This window comes from Bos grunniens, chromosome 3 (genome assembly GCF_055505025.1).
Source record: "Bos grunniens cultivar Pamir isolate PY7600 chromosome 3, Bosgru_T2T1.0, whole genome shotgun sequence".
Classification (NCBI taxonomy): Eukaryota; Metazoa; Chordata; class Mammalia; order Artiodactyla; family Bovidae; genus Bos; species Bos grunniens.
This window is the reverse complement of record NC_141167.1, coordinates 85,354,505-85,375,061: the sequence shown is the minus strand read 5'-3', so window position 1 is coordinate 85,375,061 and position 20,557 is coordinate 85,354,505. Positions and strand designations below refer to the sequence as shown.

At 39.3% G+C, this 20,557-nt stretch overlaps 1 protein-coding gene across 11 annotated transcripts in view; it reads right to left on the bottom strand.

Moving 5' to 3' along the window:
• Positions 1-20,557, bottom strand: part of NTNG1 (netrin G1) — a 372,900-nt gene that overhangs the window by 164,556 nt on the left and 187,787 nt on the right. For all 11 annotated transcript variants that reach the window (XM_086391508.1, XM_086391504.1, XM_086391501.1 and 8 more), the window contains exon 3: positions 2,866-3,506. In XM_086391508.1, the coding sequence (XP_086247634.1) occupies positions 2,866-3,506 (641 nt within the window). The remainder of the gene's footprint in view (positions 1-2,865; positions 3,507-20,557) is intronic.

The following is a 20,557-nucleotide window of genomic DNA, read 5'->3' as shown; positions in this document are numbered from 1 at the left end:
GCGTGACAGGTAGAATAACATCTATTATCATGATCAGACACAGACATGTAAAAGTAAGTTACACGTTGCAATCACATTGAGGCTGGAGAACAGTGGGCTGAGGGAAGCAAAGACTTCAGTTATATTTTGGAAAGCTTGTATTTATAATATTCTTGAAAAGAAACTTTTAGAACTTTATTTTAGACATGATCAATTAATGTTCAACCCCTCTGTAGATTATTTACTATGCAGGAAGAAGAAAACTCAGGATTTTCACCCAATGGGAATTTTCTACTCTGTATCAGTTTCTTTGCTGAAAGGGCTGTGAACCAGGCAACAACTTAACAGTCCCCTTTGGTGTCTCCATCTTCCTTACATAACTTAGAAGCTGGAGACACGCCGGAGCCATCAGGCCTTAGATCTTTAGTCCGTCCTCTGAGACTAAAAATACCGCGGCCATCTGGTGCCTAGCACAGATGTTGCCCTGAGGAATTTGGACAGAGTTTGGAAGTGACAGAGTGGGACCTTATGGAAGGGGCTCACCTCTACTGGATCTTTCTCTTTTGCCCAGCTGTTTCCTCACCAGCTTACAGTTGACTGGTGAACAGGAAAAGACAGAGGTGAGTTCCAGAGAAGGGAGGAGGGCTCCTCCAAACTCCTCAGAACCACTGAAATGCAGCTGAAGGAGAGTACTAGGGTGAGGGCTAAAAGATAACTGATAAATCCGATGGGATTCTACACTTGTACCATGGCACCTTTAGGTCATAGTCTGTCTGACCCCATAGAGAATGCACAAAAATGCCTCTAGCTTCAAAATATACTTTACACTCTCTTGACTACTCAGAGGAAACAAAAATAAATATCTAATGACAGAAATAAGGCCTAACAATGGTTATTTCCCAGCCAAAGAACATCACAAGACTGCCTTTTTTATAAATGTAAAATGAGAGTTTTAGAGAAGTTGGACTATAAAGATTTTGGCTTAGATTAAGGAGTTCTCAAACTGTAAGTAAACTGACCTAGGTGATTCTACCTAACAATATAGATCATACTGGGATTCAAATTCAAATATCAGCTTATTAATTTAGCAATTATTCTTGTAGATAAAACAGAATACCTGTTACTTTGCTATGGTTTGCTGTTATTAACAATATCAATGTCAACTATTTTTATATATTACATGTTCCCAAGAATAAGATACTGGAAACTGATATTGTGCTAAAATACTCACAAGTACAATAGCTGCTTTTTATTATAAATCACAAGCTCATATTTAAGGTCATAGCTCCACACTGCTCTCTCATTATACCCTGGTAATATATGAACCTTAGAACCCACAAGCTCAATATTGAACCAGTGCATATTTCTTTCAGATTTGCTCTAAAGATAACTTCACCAAACTTCACCAAGCCTCGGTTAAAAGTTTTTAAAGAGGCTCCACAGCTAAAGACTCTTGACTCTTCCATGAGAAACGTGAAGCTAGAACAAAGCTGAGAATAGGTGGCCGTCAGTTCCTGCTACTCTCCATAAGTAAGATTCCATAAGGTACAATCCCTTTGCCACTGTACTGAGCTCATGCCCACCAGCTCATTCTGTATGCCCACTATGGCCCTCACCTAGCAGCAGTGACCACTTCTTCCAGTGCACAAGTGTATAAGTGCTATCACTAAAGTTGGGTTGAGAGAACTCTCTGAAAGCCCAGCGAGTCTCAACACTTCTCTAGTCTCTGAGGACTAAGCCGCCATTAGAGATGCTGGAAGCCAGTAAACGTAATGAATCCTGACTTGTTGTTTAGCTAAACCTACACAATATATGCACTGTTTATACATAGGATTAAATAAAGCTACACAGTTAACTAAAGCTACATGATGTATGTACTGTTTATATTCTTATTGTCATATATTTGATTTAAAGCTCTCTTGGCATTTTTAGAATGATTTTTGCTCTGCTTCACACTTCCATTTTCCCCCCCATTGTGCTCTATACTCCACTCTTATATTTAGTTTTCCTACCTCATCATCTCATGCTTCAACTCCCATCAGCTGGTTATTCTGGTAATATGCCGCAAAAAAATTAGGTTGAAAATCTCTGTTGGTGGTCTTGGTTCTCATTATTCAAGTTTTTTATTTAACTGTCTTCAAAGTCCTTGGAAACCTGCTCAACTGTGTCTCTGGTATATTATCAAAACAAAGACATACCTGACTGTGAGCATTAATGCATTTGAACTTTGGTCAGCCTGTAATTGACCGATAAAATGAAGACAGCATGACTCATATTTTAAGTGATAGCTTATTGTTTTAAAATAATAACATCCAAAACCCTGAAAAGTAAAGGTTTCCCTGCTTTAACAAATGTAATGTTTCCTAACTGCTTTTGGTTCCGATTTAATAAATGTAAAGAGATATAATTTTCATTTTCAGAATTTTTTAAATACTACATAACAAAACATAAACAGAGAGTTGCGCCATGCTAAAACCCTCTCTTGAATCAAAAACAATAGTAAGAACAACTGTTTTTCAGTTCCTTTTACAGAGACGCTGGCTTTGTTGCCCTGGCTTCTTTACCTTAAGGACTTAAACCACCCCCTGACCTAGGAGTTCCTTGGTCTCAAGTAAGATGCTTTTCTTTTTCTTTTTTTTTTTGCCTTTGGTTTAAATGCTATGAAATCCCACCAGGTTCAGGATCAGTGACAGCAAGTCTGCGATCAAAAATTACTGCTGAGTTAGAAGGGTCTCAAATGCCTCAGAACTTACCTCTAGGCCGGTGTTTCTGAGAAAATCTTGCAATAGAAAGTGACAAATGTCACTCTTTAGCTGCACAACCAGCAAACTGGCCTTTTCTTTGGAAACACCCATTCTCATTCAAGCCAAACAACTGTTTTCTTACCTTCCGTGCACCTTTATGTCTGAGATTGCGTAAAAGTAGCGTGCCAAGCGTAGCTCATCTACAAATATTTCCCCGACGGCGGGTCTCAAAAGCCTTATCCTCAGGTCTGTGACCGTAAAGAAATCTCTGAGTTTCTTGGTTGTATCCAGTTGTCCGTAGAGGGAAGCCATATTGCGTAACCAAGGTCCGGCAAAAAATGCGAACCTGTCTTTGATTTCAAAGTGGATGATTTTGCTATTTGTCGTATAACCTGTGGAGTACTCTTCAGTGCAAATGATTTCTAAGACCGTATGCTGTGATAAATCCTTCACGGATTTAGGATCCATGTGAAAAGCGTCTAAGCAGTCTGTGGCATAATACTGATACGGCTGCCACGTTCGTCCATAGTCAAGAGACTTCTCCAGGATCATTTGGTCTGGACGCCCTGATTCAAAGGTAATAACTATGTTGTCTGTTAGCTCGATAGTTTTGCTCCAAGACAGAGTGATGTTAACCTGGAGAGGCTTGGGATACTCTTTCCAAGTAGCAGACTGCCAAAAGGTGGAGGGATGTCTTCCTTCAAAGTCAAACATCAGTTCCGGTGGGTGTGCCAGTTCTGGGGTACTTGCATCACACTCATTATTGCACATGTAGGGGTTGCCCTATGAAAGAAGAACAAAAGAGGGTGCGTCAAAACATTGCTATGACACAAGTCTTGCCATGTTGCTATTACTGAGTAGGAGGCTAGGAGAAAAAGGAAAGAAAAAAAAAAAAAAAAAAAACCAACCTGTTTGCAGCAATCATTTTTATTTGCCATAACTGGATTCTCCTCTTTAATAGCTTAAAAAAAAAATAGAGACAATATGGTAATTTTCTTGTCTTGTTTCCTTCCATGATCTTTAAGAAATGAAACAGTTTATTTATCCCATATGTGTTAGACCCATAATGTGATCCCAGAAGCACAAAGACACTGAGCAACTAACAGCTCAATACTTCCACATCCCCTTGGAAAGATGCTATAGAAAGCAAGGAGATTCCTCTGTGCCTCAAGGGCGTTCCTCAAGAGCACAGTTTTTTAAAAAGTCATTTTTCAAGTAAAGCTTTAGAATTTGCAATGAACCATAGATTTGTTTGGGAGACAATACCCCCATACAACATTCAGCTTCTTTTTGCTTCACCTCAAATCCATCACTCGTAACAGGGTCCCTGCTTCATAAAGCTTGCTTTTAAAGCATTTACTTTGTTCACCACAAATCATTAAAATGTGGTACACTCCAGGCTCTGGGGCTTGGTCCAAACATCTGCCATCCTATTAGCTAGAGGCAAGGGGATTGTTCAGGAAAGACTTTGGGCGGGGGTGTGCTCCAACTTATCAGAAGAGAAAAAGCCAGCACTTAATTAGAAGGTTTTTACAGAGTCACAGTCATTTGATGTGTTTACTCTGTGCTGGCCCACAGTGAGCTCTCCATGGATGTTAGCCATTATTATTATTTTCTTTCACACAAAGGCTAATTCCTTCACATTCCACCTCAACAAGAAGCTGAAAATAAGTTTCCTTGTCATATCACAAGTTATAACACCACTTACGTGAAACTAAATGGCTGCTCTCAGATTTTATCAGTAGACTGATACCACATCAAACAATTGGCTTCCCAATTTGGGTTTCATTTTTTGTTTTTTAAAAATGGTATCATTTGGAGTCAACTATTCAGGTATTTCTCTATTATCCTGTACTGGGTAATTTTAACCGCAGATGGGTAAAAGATTCGATCCTCTGACATTGTTCTTAGGCTTTTTTTTTTTTCTTTTTTCTTTTTCATGGACTAGGAGCTTTCCATCATATCTACAGGATGCATAAGCTGAGTCTCAAATAATGAATTTACATTTTAGACGTCGATGCTCAGTTACTGGCTGACTCCTTTGAAGTATGAGATGAACATTGGAGACTTGCTTCGGCCTCCCTAGAGGCAATTTCCTCCTACCTAGTCAGCTAAAACTTTCACTCTCTCTTTCCCATTAATGCAACTGAATCCTAAAGCTGGCAACAAGTTTGGGGGTCTGAGTATAACTGAGAAGGGGCAGGAGAAAGGAGAGAAGGTACATTATTTGAGGAACAGAACTGTTTTAAAAAGATATTCAAGGCATCAGTGATAGTGGAAATGTTTCTGTTCTCTCTCGAATTTCAATATCCTATTCCTGATCCCAGCGTCTGTGGCACTATTTATAGTATCCCCTTCAAAATGAGCCAAGGGGGGGAATAAGTTTCTGTTCCAGGTGGAATAAATCACCAAATTTATTATTATTTAAACTCTTTTAAGCATACCAGAGAGCCAAATGCATAGCTCTGCAAACTGGCAAAGACTTTTTATGGAGGGCTATAAATATTGTGGAATCTGTCAGGATTTATAAATTCTAAATATATGGAAATGCACATTTTACTGGAAGGGGTCAGATTTACACAAATCACACCTTCATTTGAAATTTACTGAAAAAATATGGTCACTGCAAAATTTACCAGCATGTAGCCATCTGCACAATCATTAATATGGATGCTACCACCTTTCTCCTGACAAAAGTGTCTTCATCTGAGGTCAAGGATACTGAAACACAGGAAATCAACTCTGTGGGATACACCAAAGTGAGTTATCAGACATTTGTATTAAGTCTTGTTGAAAGACAGCATTTCTTCCACTTCCACTCAGATACACAGAGCTTCTGAGATGGAGACAGGGTGCTGGGACAAAAAAAAAAAAAAAAAAAGGCACAGCTAGCTGATTCTGGGTTTGGTTCAGTAATAATAAGCCTGTCTTAAAAAATATGCTTGAAGACATATATTTAAGAAGCACTCATTTCCACATCTGATAAAAAGTGTTGACAATACCCTGTATTTATTTAGCATTTATGGACCAGTTGCTTTACATGTATTATGCTGGGTAATCCTTTTCATCTCCTCTCTATCTTACAGAAGAGAAAACTGAGGCATAGAGAAGTGTTAAGCAACTTGCCCAAGGTCATATAACAGAGTGAGTAAGTGGTGGAGCCGGAACCCACTTTCTCTGCACCTGATCTGGCCCTTTCAACTCCTAAGTCAATGGCGCTCCCTATATGGAACCTAGTTATGGGAACAAGAGTAGGCTGGCAGAATCGAAGAACCTATGACCAAGCCTCAGGTCTTCTTGGCTTGGAGAGCCCTAATGAGCATTATCATACCTCTGAGAGGCCTTGATATTAAGAACCTTCCTTAGCTTCATGTACTACCCAGTTTCAGAAACTTATTTGACCATGGAACTCTTTTTTGTTTTAGTAATCCCTACTTGTATACCACATAAGTAGAGTTCTAGAGAGCATCCTTTGAGATTCTCTGCTTGTATTACTCTTAAAATTGTAAGCACATGGATGGGATGCCAACCAACAGGGCACAACCTAAAGCTTTAGTTCATTAATGAAGATGTAGCCAAATCTTGTACTCTTTGCTTCTGTTCCAGAGGGACATGCTTCCACTTGGCTTGAGAAGACAGCGAATCCAGGATAAATGCTTACTCTTACATCCAATTGTCAGCTATCAAAATGCATGCTGGGAAGAGGGGAATTTTTCATTTCTTTGCACTGATTTGGTGCCTTAGACACCAGAGAAATTGAGAGAAAAGCTGTAATTATTGACTGCTTACAGTATTACTATATTTAAGGCACTTGTCTTGGCTCTCAGGATATAACACTAAACAAATCCAAGTCCTTGCTTTTAGAATAGCTTCCATCTTAGTCAAGGGAGATGTACTAAAAAAAACAAAAACAAAAATCCGATATATAATGCTTCATAATGTTACATGATGATAACTGCTATACAGAAAAATAAAGCAAATTGGAGGAGAGAATGGTGTTGGAGAAAGGATACTGATTGTAATTTTATACTGGGAGGTGAGAGAAAATCTCACCTGAACAATACAACATTTGAGCAGATTAAGAGCAATTCCCAGTTTACACAGGAGACAATCAGAGGTTAACCAAAATGACAATTTCATTCTTTATATGACTCTATTCCTAGAGATAATTTTAGCAGCACAACGATTTACTAAAATCATTCAGTAAACAAATCATTTCAAATGAAAAACTACACTAATGAATGCAGATACCAAAACCCAAACATAAAAAATTGAACTATTCATATTTCATAGCATCCATGCTCTTTTAGGAGATTAACGATTTGATGACCATTAAGAATTGATGCTTTCAAACTGTGGTGCTGGGGAAGACTCTTGAGAGCCGCTTGGACTGAAAGGAGATCAAACCAGTCAATCCTAAAGGAAATCAATCCTGAATATTTATTGGAAGGACTGATGCTGAAGCTCCAATGCTTTGGCCACCTGATGTGAAGAACTGACTCATTGGAAAAGACTCTGATGCTGGGAAAGATTGAGGGCAGGAGGAGAAAGGGGCAAGAGAGGATGAGATGGTTGGATAGCATCACTGACTCAATGGACATGAATCTGAACAAACTCCAGGAGATACAGAAAGACAGGGAAGCCTGGCATGCTGTAGTCCATGTAGTTGCAAAGAGTCGGGCACGGGACTAAGTGACTGAACAACAACAACATAACTTACTAGAGATAATGACATTGACAGAAAATTAGCTGAGGGGAAAAAAAAGTCCTTCTGGTTCCCTAAGAAGAAACCCTGCATGTTAGGTGAGAGAGGAAAAGAAGAAAGCCAAAGCTGAAAATCTTACAATTCTAGAAAGACAAAGCTGGAGGAGAGATTATATGCTAAAATATTTAGTGTAAATATTTCACAAGGGTGTGATCTGTAGTACTGTTGTTATAGAGAATTATCAACATGAAAACAATTGCTGTTAAAGGGATTACATTAATTAAAATTTCAACTATTTCAACCACACCCTAATCCTCTCTAATACAATCAACAATAAAATTTATATAAGAAAAACAACTTCTTCTTACTTGCAAGAGCAAAGAACACTTCTAGCTGCTAAAACTAACAGATTCAGGCATTTGCAAGTGTAAGTAATTATTTTGTGGCCAGCAGGCAGTCTTAAATAGATCTTAATTTAAGTCGTACAAGGAACAGATCCTTAGCTGATTGTCTATGGACAAAGCAGAAAATATTTATGGCTATGCTGATAATATTTACACTATTAAGAAATGTCTAAATAATTAAACAGACACTGCTGCTAAATATTCAATATTTGTATAACAATTAGAAGACTGTGATGCTTAGCTTCATTTAAAAAATAATGTAATATTTTACTACTGAGAGCAATGAAGGTAGTTATTAATTAGCACTTTGTAGCCAAAGTCGAATGCTGTTACTCTTCTTTAATGTGTTTTCAGAACTTAGAGGAATAAATAAAATTTTAGATATGTTTTTACTGTTTCTATGGACAGAAGTGTCTTCCCTCTGTTAGTTCAGTTCAGTTTAGACGCTCAGTTGTGTCCAACTCTTTGCAGCCCCATGGACTGCAGCACTCCAGGCTTCCTTGTCCATCACCAACTCCTGGAGCCTACCCAAACTCACGTCCATTGAGTCGGTGATGCCATCCATCATCTCATCCTCTGTCATCCCCTTCTCCTCCTGCCCTCAATCTTTCCCAGCATCAGGGTCTTTTCCAATGAGTCAGCTCTTCGCATCAGGTGGCCAAAGTATTGGAGTTTCAACTTCAACATCAGTCCTTCCAATGAACACCCAGGACTGATCTCCTTTAGGATGGACTGGTTGGATCTCCTTGCAGTCCATGGGACTCTCAAGAGTCTTCTCCAACACCACAGTTCAAAAGCATCAATTCTTCAGCACTCAGCTTTCTTCACAGTCCAACTCTCACATCCATACACGACCACTGGAAAAACCATAGCCTTACCTAGACAGACCTTTGATGGCAAAATAATGTCTCTGCTTTTTAATATGCTGTCTAGGTTGGTCATAACTTTCCTTTCAAGGAGTAAGCATCTTTTAATTTCATGGCGGCAGTCACCATCTGCAGTGATTTTGGAGCCCCCCCAAAATAAAGTCAGCCACCGTTTCCACTGTTTCCCCATCTATTTGCCATGAAGTGATGGGACCGGACACTTAAAAAGAACATCCTTTTACCTAAGATCTGCTAGACTCTTTAGAGTTTAAAAAAAAAAAAAAGGAAATTCTATATAAGCAGTATATAATGTAATCCTTGTGGTTCCTACCATTGTGAACTTACTTTTTCAAGCTTAACCTGTTGGCAAACTATTGGGAATGACAGTTGGAAATATAGAGAATCCTCATGGCAGATTTGCTACAAACCTGTAAATTTACATCCCATGCAGGCATGTGCTTACAAGTGGCTATGCGAAGCATTTGGGTTAACACTTACATGGATTGTGAAAAACACTGAGAAAGAATGGCCTAGCAACCATGTGCCTCTGGCTCATTCTTGTTTGTTTCATTGGTAACAGTGGAAAAACAAACAAATAAAAAATGACACAAAACCCAGGGGAGCAGAAACTGCTGCATTATTCTGGGATAGCACTCCTGACCTGTTTCCACTGCGATTTTGAAATGGACATCAGTATGGTCAAGTGCCACACTGGTAAAGAATCCGCCTGCCAATGCAGGAGACACGAGAGATGTGGCTTCGATGCCTGGTCAGAAAGATCCCCTAGAGAAAGAAATGGAAATCCATTCCTGTATTCTTGCCTGGAAAATTTCATGGACTGAGGAGCCTGGTAGACTACTGCCTACGGATGTGCAAAGAATTGTACCTACTGAGCGAAGAGGCATGCACACGCACATACACACACACACATACGGCTTTGCCAATGCAAGGTTTTCAAAGGGTAAAGACACCAGTAGCACAGTCCATGGCTCAGCTCTCAGAGAAACAGACCATGAGCTGCCAGGCTTTAGCTGCTAGGCTAGGTGATCGCCCTCAGGAGATGGCTCCTTTTTCTCCTCTTTCAATACAGCTCATTGGGAGCCAAGCAGGACAGTTTTGGGGAGGCTGGTGATTGATCTCTTTATATCAGAGGGGCAATTTTTGGTTGGGGGGATTCCCCACTCCCAGTCCTTTCTTGGAACTTCTTGGTCTTGGAACTTCTGGATTCTTCCTTGGCTCTAATAAAGGCGAAAGGCCCCTCCTTTATGACTTATGTGATGAAACTTGGGCTACTCTGAGTATGGGAGCTTGTGTAGTCATGCTGAGTTAGTCATGCTGAGGTTCCGTCTTCAGGCCATATAGCTTTGTTACTGACATTAGGGAGAACAGAGAGAAATCTGAAGTAGTGGCTTCCCAGATGGCGCTAGTGGTAAAATACCTGTCTGACTATGCTGGAGACATAAGAGACATGGGTTTGATCCCTGGGCTGGGAAGATCCTCAGGAGGAGGGCATGGCAACCCACTCTGGTATTCTTGCTGGGAGAATCCCATGAACAGAGGAACCTGGTGGAGTACAGTCCATGGGTTTGCAAAGAGTCAGACACAACTAAAGTGACTTAGCACGCATGCACACACAATCCAAGATAGTGGATATCTTTTCCAGAAATCTGAAAGATAAATATCAGTGCCACCAATACTGAAAAACAGTTGATGACCACAGCAATGGGGACAGACTCTATGTCCTCAGATGGGAAAAACTCACAAGACAGAGCGTTTCTAGGTGTCCATTGTTCCTTTGGAAACAAAGGGCGAGATTTCTTCAAATGGCAATGCAATTTCACTTTGTAACCTGCCCTATGGATTGGCAGGGACCCCAATGTAGGGCTTACACATGGTAACAAGATAGCTTGAACACTATCCTGGGACTGTCCCAACTAAAATGTTACATAACGGCTATTATAAAAGTACCTGTGTATTTGGGGGAGCATTAGTCCCAACTCTGAGCGTGGGATACAGGATAAAGAATTTTATTTTTGTAACTCTGAAGTTAAAAACTGACTACTCCAGTTTCTAATGGAAGCCCTCACTCATCACAAAGATTCCTCCCTGCCATAGATACGGGCTTAAGGTCTGATTGAAGCTGTTGCTTGTTTCCATCTGCTCACTGACAATTCTGCGTGTGGACTTTTTTACTCAGGAATAAAGACAGGAGGGCTTAACCTTTCTACAAGAAGAATGCTGCAAGCCATATCACAGATTACGGGCCGTAATAGACACCCGTGTACATCCCCACAGAGGATTATGGTTAGGATTTTCAAACTGGTGAAGGCTGCAGAGGTCAAAAAGACCAAGTTTCTAAGAAGGAGCCGATAAAATTCTCAAGCCACAAACCACAAAAATGGATTCATATATAGCATCTAATTCATTACTTGGTATGTACTGAAGAAGAAATATATATTCATAGAATCAAGTGGGTTTGAAAGCTAATATCTACTGAAAAACACCGTAGTAAACTCATATTATAACAGGTAAGGCAATTGTTTTTTAAATTTTATTTTCTTAATAAATACTACTGAAAAACCTTTGGTACAATATTTTTGCCTTACAAATAGTCTCAAAATAGACCAGAACACAGACATTTAAATTTTAATAACACAAAGCTGAAGCAGGCTGTCAACAGTTTAAGTAACTTAGGAGAAACAAGGTGAGCAAAATACCACAAAGGTAGGAATGTTCTGCATCCTGATACCTTCACACATTGTGAGAATTAGTTTGAACATTTTCAATCTTGAAAGATCTGATTTGATCTCCCAAACTGCTTCATTTTTCTCTCACATGAGAAAGCAAATCCAAGATCTGCTTGACGTCCATCTTCTGAAAGCCATCATCTTTAAGAGAGTATTGGAAGACCAAAGCGTCCTCTGTTGAAGAGATCACTTAATTGTCACAGGTGGCAGGGGATCTTTCTAATGTGACATCCAAATGTGACTGGGTTTTGGTGAGTCTATTCTGATTTCTCATACTCCTTATTTCTTTCAAATGCCCTCCTTCCAAGTTCATTAGCTGTTTACTGGGTACCACTGCTATTTTTAAAATATTGTAAAAAAAACACATTATTAATACAATAAAATGTTTACAATTTAGTAGTGAAGTTTAGACCTAAGCAAGCAACAAAATCACATGTTTCTCAGGTTGGCTCCTCCTGCCTTTAGAGAGAGCATCGGGTGTCCTTGAAGGTAAACAGTGTCACTTATGACCTTGTACAAGCTCCTGGAGTTTCACCCCTTGGTACATAAATAGACATATTTTTGTATTAAAAACAGACATTTAATGGAGTAAGATGCAAAAATAAATTTGCAAGTGTTTTTAGAAAAGAAAACAGAGACCTTTCATGCTTGTAACAGACTTGGAGGTAGGTGTCAAAGACCATGGAACAAGAGTATGAAGGAGGAAGAGTCTAGGGGCTCAGCTGGGTGATAATTTATTCACTCCAACATCCTTCCTGCATATCTAAACCACTCTGTAGTGGTTGCAGCAACACAAGCTTTACCAAGACTGAGAACTGTGGCTTAAACCATCTCATCAAATTCCAACCTCAGAACATTTGCTGCTCTCGGGGCCGCAAAGAGTCGAACATGACTGAGCGACTGAATACCACCACCACCACCACCACCACCACCAATGGTAACCGAGGTAGTAGTCTTCATATACTAAAATCTCCATGTTTTTTTAAAAAGTGAATTTGTAACTCTCCTTCCACCATGTCATAATATATACTATGCACACAATGCTATATAAATTTTAAGTTGTATAAGAAATACATTAAGTCCAGTCCCACTCCTCAGGAATTTGGTTTCAATATATTGGGTGAACCAGGAACATGATTTAACAAATTTACTAGATGATTTTGATGCAGATCCCCTCTGGATCATACTTTGATAATGCTGGTGTATTGTTTAAGAACCAACGTCCTAGGTTAGAGCTGCCTAGGTTTGATTCCAGCTCTATCATTTAGTTGTTACATAATTTTGAACAAGCTACTTGCCTTTTTGAGCCCTGAATTCTTCTTTAAATTCATATAATAATACATATTCTATGATGTTAATTTGAAATAAAATTACATAAGTGTTTAGCATCTCCTTGACATGCAATGAGTGCTCAATAATTATTAATAGTAGCTAGCATTATCCATGCTCCTCCCTCTATATTCCTTGACTCTGAGAATGACACAAAATTTTCCATTTCTGAATCAGGAAACCTGGGGACCATTTTATATTTTTCTCTTTTTCTTCAGTTTGTTCACCAGCCAAGTTCTCCAGATGCAACTCATCACCACAGCATTATTCATACTGCCAATGCTGTCCTTAGGTTTTTTTTTTCTTTAATATTTTAAAATTTAAAAAATATTCTTCTCCTGAATTACTGCAATAGATTTTTATAATTATATCATCATTTCTTTGTCATGTATTTTATTTATTCATTTATTTATTTTGGTTTTTGGCTATGGTGGGTCTTCGTTGCTGCATGCAGGCTTTCTCTAATTGGTGGCAAGCAGGGACTACTCTTCATTGCAGTGCGCCAGCTGCTCACTGCAGCGGCTTCTCTTGTTTTGAAGCACAGGCTCCAGGCATTCAGGCTGCAGCAGCTGCAGCCTGTGGGCTCTAGAGACTGGATCAGTAGTTATGGTGCACAGGCTTAGTTGTCCTGTGGCATGTGCAATCTTCCCAGACTAGGGATTGAACTGGTGTCCCTTGCATTACAAGGTAGATTCTTAACCACTGGACCACCAGGGAAGCCCAGAGTTACTGTAATAGATTCTTAAATGTTCGCGCTCCATGGTATGGTTATGTAGTTCTCTTATAATCTATTCTCTACCTAGCTGCTACAGTAATCTTTCTAAAATCCAAAACTAACTGTATCACACCTCCTCTTAAAGCTCTTTAATGGACTTCCCATTACCTTCAGGAGTACAATTCAAATTCCCAGCTTTTAAGATCCTTCAAGATCTGGCCTCTGTAATTTTTATTTCGTAATTCACTCAAGTTCATACCTCATAAGTTGAACGTACCAACCCATGAGTATATGTGTATAAACAGTGGACCATATGCATTATTATATGACTCATCATATTAAATTCTGGTTGTTTATTTTTATGTCTCCTCCACTAGAGTTCTATGAGAACTGGTACATAATAAGGGTGCAACAAAAATTTATGGATCAAAAGAACACAAGGAAAGCAGAAAAACAGGAAGTCAGAGAGGAAACAGAGTAAATTAAGTAGATTCAAAGTTTGGAGTAAGATGGGAAGGATTTGCTCATAGGTTGGTGATTTGGGATCAAACAGATAACCAAGCTTTAAGAATGTCCCAGCTCCCTAAGTTGCAGATAGAATTTGTTTGGTGTAATTCGCTGTATCAAAAAAGAATAAAGTCAAACAAAAAACAGAGTCCTTTTATTTCCAATATTCTGGGAGGTGGGTCATAGAGGATCCTGCTGTGATGTATGTCGGAGAGTGTTTTGCCTATGTTCTCCTCTAGGAGTTTTATAGTTTCTGGTCTTACGTTTAGATCTTTAATCCATTTTGAGTTTATTTTTGTGTATGGTGTTAGAAAGTGGTCCAGTTTCATTCTTTTACAAGTGGTTGACCAGATTTCCCAGCACCACTTGTTAAAGAGATTGTCTTTAATCCATTGTATATTCTTGCCTCCTTTGTCGAAGATAAGGTGTCCATATGTGCGTGGATTTATCTCTGGGCTTTCTATTTTATTCCATTGATCAATATTTCTGTCTTTGTGCCAGTACCATACTGTCTTGATAACTGTGGCTTTGTAGTAGAGCCTGAAGTCAGGTAGGTTGATTCCTCCAGTTCCATTCTTCTTTCTCAAGATCGCTTTGGCTATTCGAGGTTTTTTGTATTTCCATACAAATTGTGAAATTATTTGTTCTAGCTCTGTGAAGAATACTGTTGGTAGCTTGATAGGGATTGCGTTGAATCTATAAATTGCTTTGGGTAGTATACTCATTTTCACTATATTGATTCTTCCAATCCATGAACATGGTATATTTCTCCATCTATTAGTGTCCTCTTTGATTTCTTTCACCAGTGTTTTATAGTTTTCTATATATAGGTCTTTAGTTTCTTTAGGTAGATATATTCCTAAGTATTTTATTCTTTCCGTTGCAATGGTGAATGGAATTGTTTCCTTAATTTCTCTTTCTGTTTTCTCATTATTAGTGTATAGGAATGCCAGGGATTTCTGTGTGTTGATTTTATATCCTGCAACTTTACTGTAGTCATTGATTATTTCTAGTAATTTTCTGGTGGACTCTTTAGGGTTTTCTATGTAGAGGATCATGTCATCTGCAAATAGTGAGAGTTTTACTTCTTCTTTTCCAATTTGGATTCCTTTTATTTCTTTTTCTGCTCTGATTGCTGTGGCCAAAACTTCCAAAACTATGTTGAATAGATGGCTAACAAACACATGAAAAGATGCTCAACATCACTCATTATCAGAGAAATGCAAATCAAAACCACTATGAGGTACCATTTCACACCAGTCAGAATGGCTGCGATCCAAAAGTCTACAAATAATAAATGCTGGAGAGGGTGTGGAGAAAAGGGAACCCTCTTACACTGTTGGTGGGAATGCAAACTAGTACAGCCACTATGGAGAACAGTGTGGAGATTCCTTAAAAAACTGGAAATAGAACTGCCTTATGATCCAGCAACCCCACTGCTGGGCATACACACTGAGGAAACCAGAAGGGAAAGAGACACGTGTACCCCAATGTTCATCGCAGCACTGTTTATAATAGCCAAGACATGGAAGCAACCTAGATGTCCATCAGCAGATGAATGGATAAGAAAGCTGTGGTACATATACACAATGGAGTATTACTCAGCCATTAAAAAGAATACATTTGAATCAGTTCTAATGAGGTGGATGAAACTGGAGCCTATTATACAGAGTGAAGTAAGCCAGAAGGAAAAACATAAATACAGTATACTAACGCACATATATGGAATTTAGAAAGATGGTAACAATAACCCGGTGTACGAGACAGCAAAAGAGACACTGATGTATAGAACAGTCTTATGGACTCTGTGGGGGAGGGAGAGGGTGGGAAGATTCGGGAGAATGGCAGTGAAACATGTAAAGTATCGTGTGGGAAGCGAGTTGCCAGTCCAGGTTCGATGCATGATGCTGGATGCTTGGGGCTGGTGCACTGGGACGGCCCGGAGGGATGGTGTGGGGAGGGAGGAGGGAGGGGGGTTCGGGATGGGGAACACATGTATACCTGTGGCAGATTCATTTTGATATTTGGCAAAACTAATACAATTATGTAAAGTTTAAAAATAAAATAAAATTGGAAGAAAAAAAAAAAAAAAAAAACAGAGTCCAACTCCAAGTGCATTATGCCTGTGTGTGATTGATACAGTTACTGGGACTTCTGGTGAGGTTGGAGGACAAAGACAAATGGCATGAGCTTCAATTATGTCCCAGTCCTTTCCTGGTGTTCACTTGATCTTCATTTTTCTCCATCAGTCACAGTAGTATTTCTCCTAGTGAGTTTACAGCCAACGATCTCTTTTCCTCACCTCATCTTTCCTTACTTATCCAACCCACAGCATTCTTCTAAGTATACAGGAGTAGCTAAATACCAAGACTTTTATTTATTTTTGGACAATTATGGAGAACAAAATAAGACTGAAGGAAGAAGCTGCAAAAGAGATGGTTGTAATTTTAAAATACCCAGGCACAGAAGTACCTCAGTAGTGCAAATCCTTGAAAAAATATAAGATGTGCAAATGTGGAAACTGTTGTCCAACTTTCTTGTTGTTCAATAACAAAGCACATATATTTTGCTGGAAAAGAAGGAAGTGGTCTTTATTTAATCTGCTACTGCTTAAATGGCTCTCCTAATTACAGAAATCCTTCGAAACTTCACTTCCAAATCAATAGTTCTTATTATGAAACTAGAAAGACTCTGGAACTGACCTAAAGTTAGGTGAGTCTATTTCCAATGACATCTAGAACAGGAACTGAGATGTCCTTAGAAATTGTGGAGTGTCATGATAACTACAGCACAGCACATTCAATAATGAAAGGGGGAATGGACTGGAGGTTGAGAGGCACAAGGATCTGCAATGAAGTGAATAGAAAGGTATGCAAGATTCGACAGAAATTAGACTGACTGAAAGTGGAGAAAAAAAGAAAAAGACAGAATCATTGGTGACACCAAGGTTTAATGCCTGGTAAAAAGTGAAAAAGGTATCTATCTACAACTAGTAAAAGATTTGCCCTCTATCACTGCCTATCCCAGCAGAGTTCCATTTGCAAAATGTTAGTTTGATAGCCAATGTAACTGAAAACTTTTTAAAATGTCATAAAGATTTTTAATTCATAATGTTCAACAAAATATTTTAAAGTTCTCCATCATCAGTTGCTACGTCGTGTCCAACTCTTTGTGACCCTGTGAACTGCAGCATACCAGGCTTTCCTCTCCTTCACTATCTCCTGGAATTTGTTCAAACTCATGTCCATTGAGTCATTGATGCCATCCAACCATCTCATCTTCTGTTGCCTTCTTCTTTTGTCTTCAATCATTCCCAGCTTCAGGGCCTTTTCCAGTGAGTTGACTCTTCACATCAGGTGGCCAAAGTACTGGAGCTTCAGCTTCAGCCTCAGTCCTTCCAGTGAATATTCAGGGTTGATTTCCTTTAGGATTGAATGGTTTGATCTCCTTGCTGTCCAGGGGATCTCAAGAGTCTTCTCCATACCACAGTTCAAAACCATTAAATTTTTCTCATTCAGCCTTCCAATTCTCACATCCATACTGTCTGTCTGCTGCTGCTGCTGCTAAGTCACTTCAGTTGTGTCCGACTCTATGCAACCCCATAGACGGCAGCCCACCAGGCTCCGCCATCCCTGGGATTCTCCAGGCAAGAACACTGGAGTGGGTTGCCATTTCCTTCTCCAATGCATGAAAGTGAAAAGTGAAAGTGAAGTCGCTCAGTCGAGTCCGACTGAGCAACCCCATGGACTTCAGCCTACCAGGCTCCTCCGTCCATGGGATTTTCCAGGCAAGAGTACTGGAGTGGGGTGCCATTGCCTTCTCCAACACTGTCTGCCTACTTCATTACAAATCCAGCTAGTCTGTTTTCCTCAAATATCCTTCTTACACGTTATTCTAGTTTGGAAAATAAAGACCCAAGAGTCCAAAAGGCAAAACAGAGCCCTCAGGAGCCAGTGCAAGGAGTTGTAAATACTCTTAAGGAGCTAAGTGGAACCAACCATATTTTCAACAAGAGACTACTAGAGCTGGAAACTGCAACCCAAGGAATGAACAAGTTATGTTACCCTTCCCAAAGAAGTCACAAGGAAGTGGGAAAAAATCAAGTGGAAGAGTGAATAGGACTAAGCGTTGGAAGGTAAATAGAAACTAGTAAAAATAGGAACAGGTTAGGAGTAATGTGAAGATAAGCCATGTGAGCTGCAAACTAGTGATGCATGGGGTATCAGTGGTGGACGAAGATGAAATCATTATTTTCAAGCCTGGATCATTGGAACAAATAGTTATTTTATCAAGAAGTAGCAGCTTCTCCTGTAATGAAAAAAAGCACAGAACAGTGTTTCTCAGAATTCACATCCCACCCCTCTGTGAATTCTTTATGCCTCTGTTTTCTGGTCTATATAATAGGAATAACAGTACATTTTCATAGCATTTTTGTGAGGATTAAATGAGCTAATACGCAGAAGAGCTTAGCATGGTGTCTGGCACATAGTGGAACCTCAATAAATGTCCAGGATACTATTATCATCATGACTGGCATTATTATCATTGCTGTTTCTAACTATGACCTTTCCAACTTGTTTTCTCTTAAAAGCTTCCTCTTCAGAGTCAATTATTGCCACCAAATAGTTTAGTAGTCAGTTCTTCAAAGTAGGCTAATAAAATGGAGGGGCGAAGTTAATCTCTTCATAGAATACATAGAATAAATCAATCTCCTGAGAATCCAAATACAAAAATGCCACTCCTATTATTTATGTTGTAACTATACAAGGTCCCAGGGTGCTGTTTGTGGACTAATATAAAAACACTGGGCTTCCCCAGTGTCTCGCAGCAAAGAATCTGCCTGCAGTGCAGGGTATGCAGGTTCGGGTTCGACCCCTGGGTCAGGAAGATCCCCTGGAGGACGGCACAGCAGGCCGCTTTCTCCACTCTTGCTTGGAGAATACCACGGACAGAGGAGCCTGGTGGGCTTCAGTCCATAGGCTCCCAAAGAGTCAGATGTGACTGAAGTGATTGAGCACATAAAAACATCCACAGATGACTCTTAGAAAATACCCTATCTATCACTCAGAATCAAACCTGTTATAGTAGCTATGCCCAATCTGGGCTTTCTAGGTGGTGCAGTGGTAAAGAATCTGTCCGACAATGCCAACATGAGTTCAATCCCCTGGTGAGAAATATCCCCTGGACCAGGAAATGATAACCCACTCCAGTATTCTTGCCTAGAAAAATTCCACGGACAGAGGAGCCTGGAAGGCTACAGTCCATGGAGTCGCAAAGAATCACACAGGACTGAGCAACTGAGCACACACACCTGGCCAATCTAGGGGGAAAAAACATAATCCTCCTACCCTGCCAGTCAACTCAGAATTCAGAGTAATTAAAACCCAGATGGGAAGAGATACACCTTAGACCGAATTCATACTCTTGAATTTATGAGCAAAATCAACTTGGAGAAATTATTTAACTTTTCTGGGCCTCTGTTTTCTCAAGTATAGAACCAAGACTACACCTCACTCCCAGGTAAAAACTAAAGCAGCTAATACCGTAGAAAAAGAAAACCCACACGTAACACAGAAACTGAAATATAGTTAACAACATAGATCCATTTTCTTCAATTTCCATTCTCTTTTCCTTTTAACAGTTCACACCTAGGTTTCCCAATACAGTAGCCACAAGGCTCACATGTTTATTAAGGACTTGAAATGTAGCTAGTCTGAAATGAATGTGATGTAAGTATAAATCACACACTGGATTTCAAAGGCTTAGTACAAAACAATGAAAGTATCTCATTAATAACTTTATATTGATACATGTTAAAATGGTAATATTTTGGATATTCTAGGGAGATAGAACACATTGAAATTAGTTTAACCTGTTTGTTCCCCCCTTGTTATGTTTTCAATTAATTATATGAACACCTTATATTTCTCTTGGACAATACTAGTTTAAACAATCAACCAGATGTGATTAAGGTAACAACTCTCTGACAGGTGAATATTCATAATGGTCCTTCTACTTTTTGTAATTTAGATTGAAATGATCTTTGCCATCAATGGAAATAGGCACTTGACATCCTGGACGTGTTTGCTTTGGGCAACATGAGTACAGATGGCATGAAAAACAGTCTGACCTGCTGGTGAAAGCAAAGACTAAGATGAGAAATAGAATAATAGGGAATCTTTGAAGAATTGTCTGAGATTTGTGTTTTTCATGGCTAGGAAAGTCAAACAAAGAGCAGCCACAAGGACCAAAAGGTTCCTTAAAAATTACATGAAAAGAATATGAACGGGATGGTCAAAAATCAAACTGCAACAAGGATGCACTTAAGTTCCTTCAGAAAGGTAAATAGAAATTCCTCAACCCCAGTATTAATGTCATTCCAGAATTTAGGGTTAGGGGATGAGTTACTCTTTGTGCAGGAACTTCTTCTGGACCAATCATGTAGGAATTAATCAACTCCCCTAAAAAAAGGATGACCTAATGTATTGGTCATAAATGTGAACACATCATTTACTTACAACTGATTTTACTGGCAGCTTACAACCCACATTTGAGTTTATA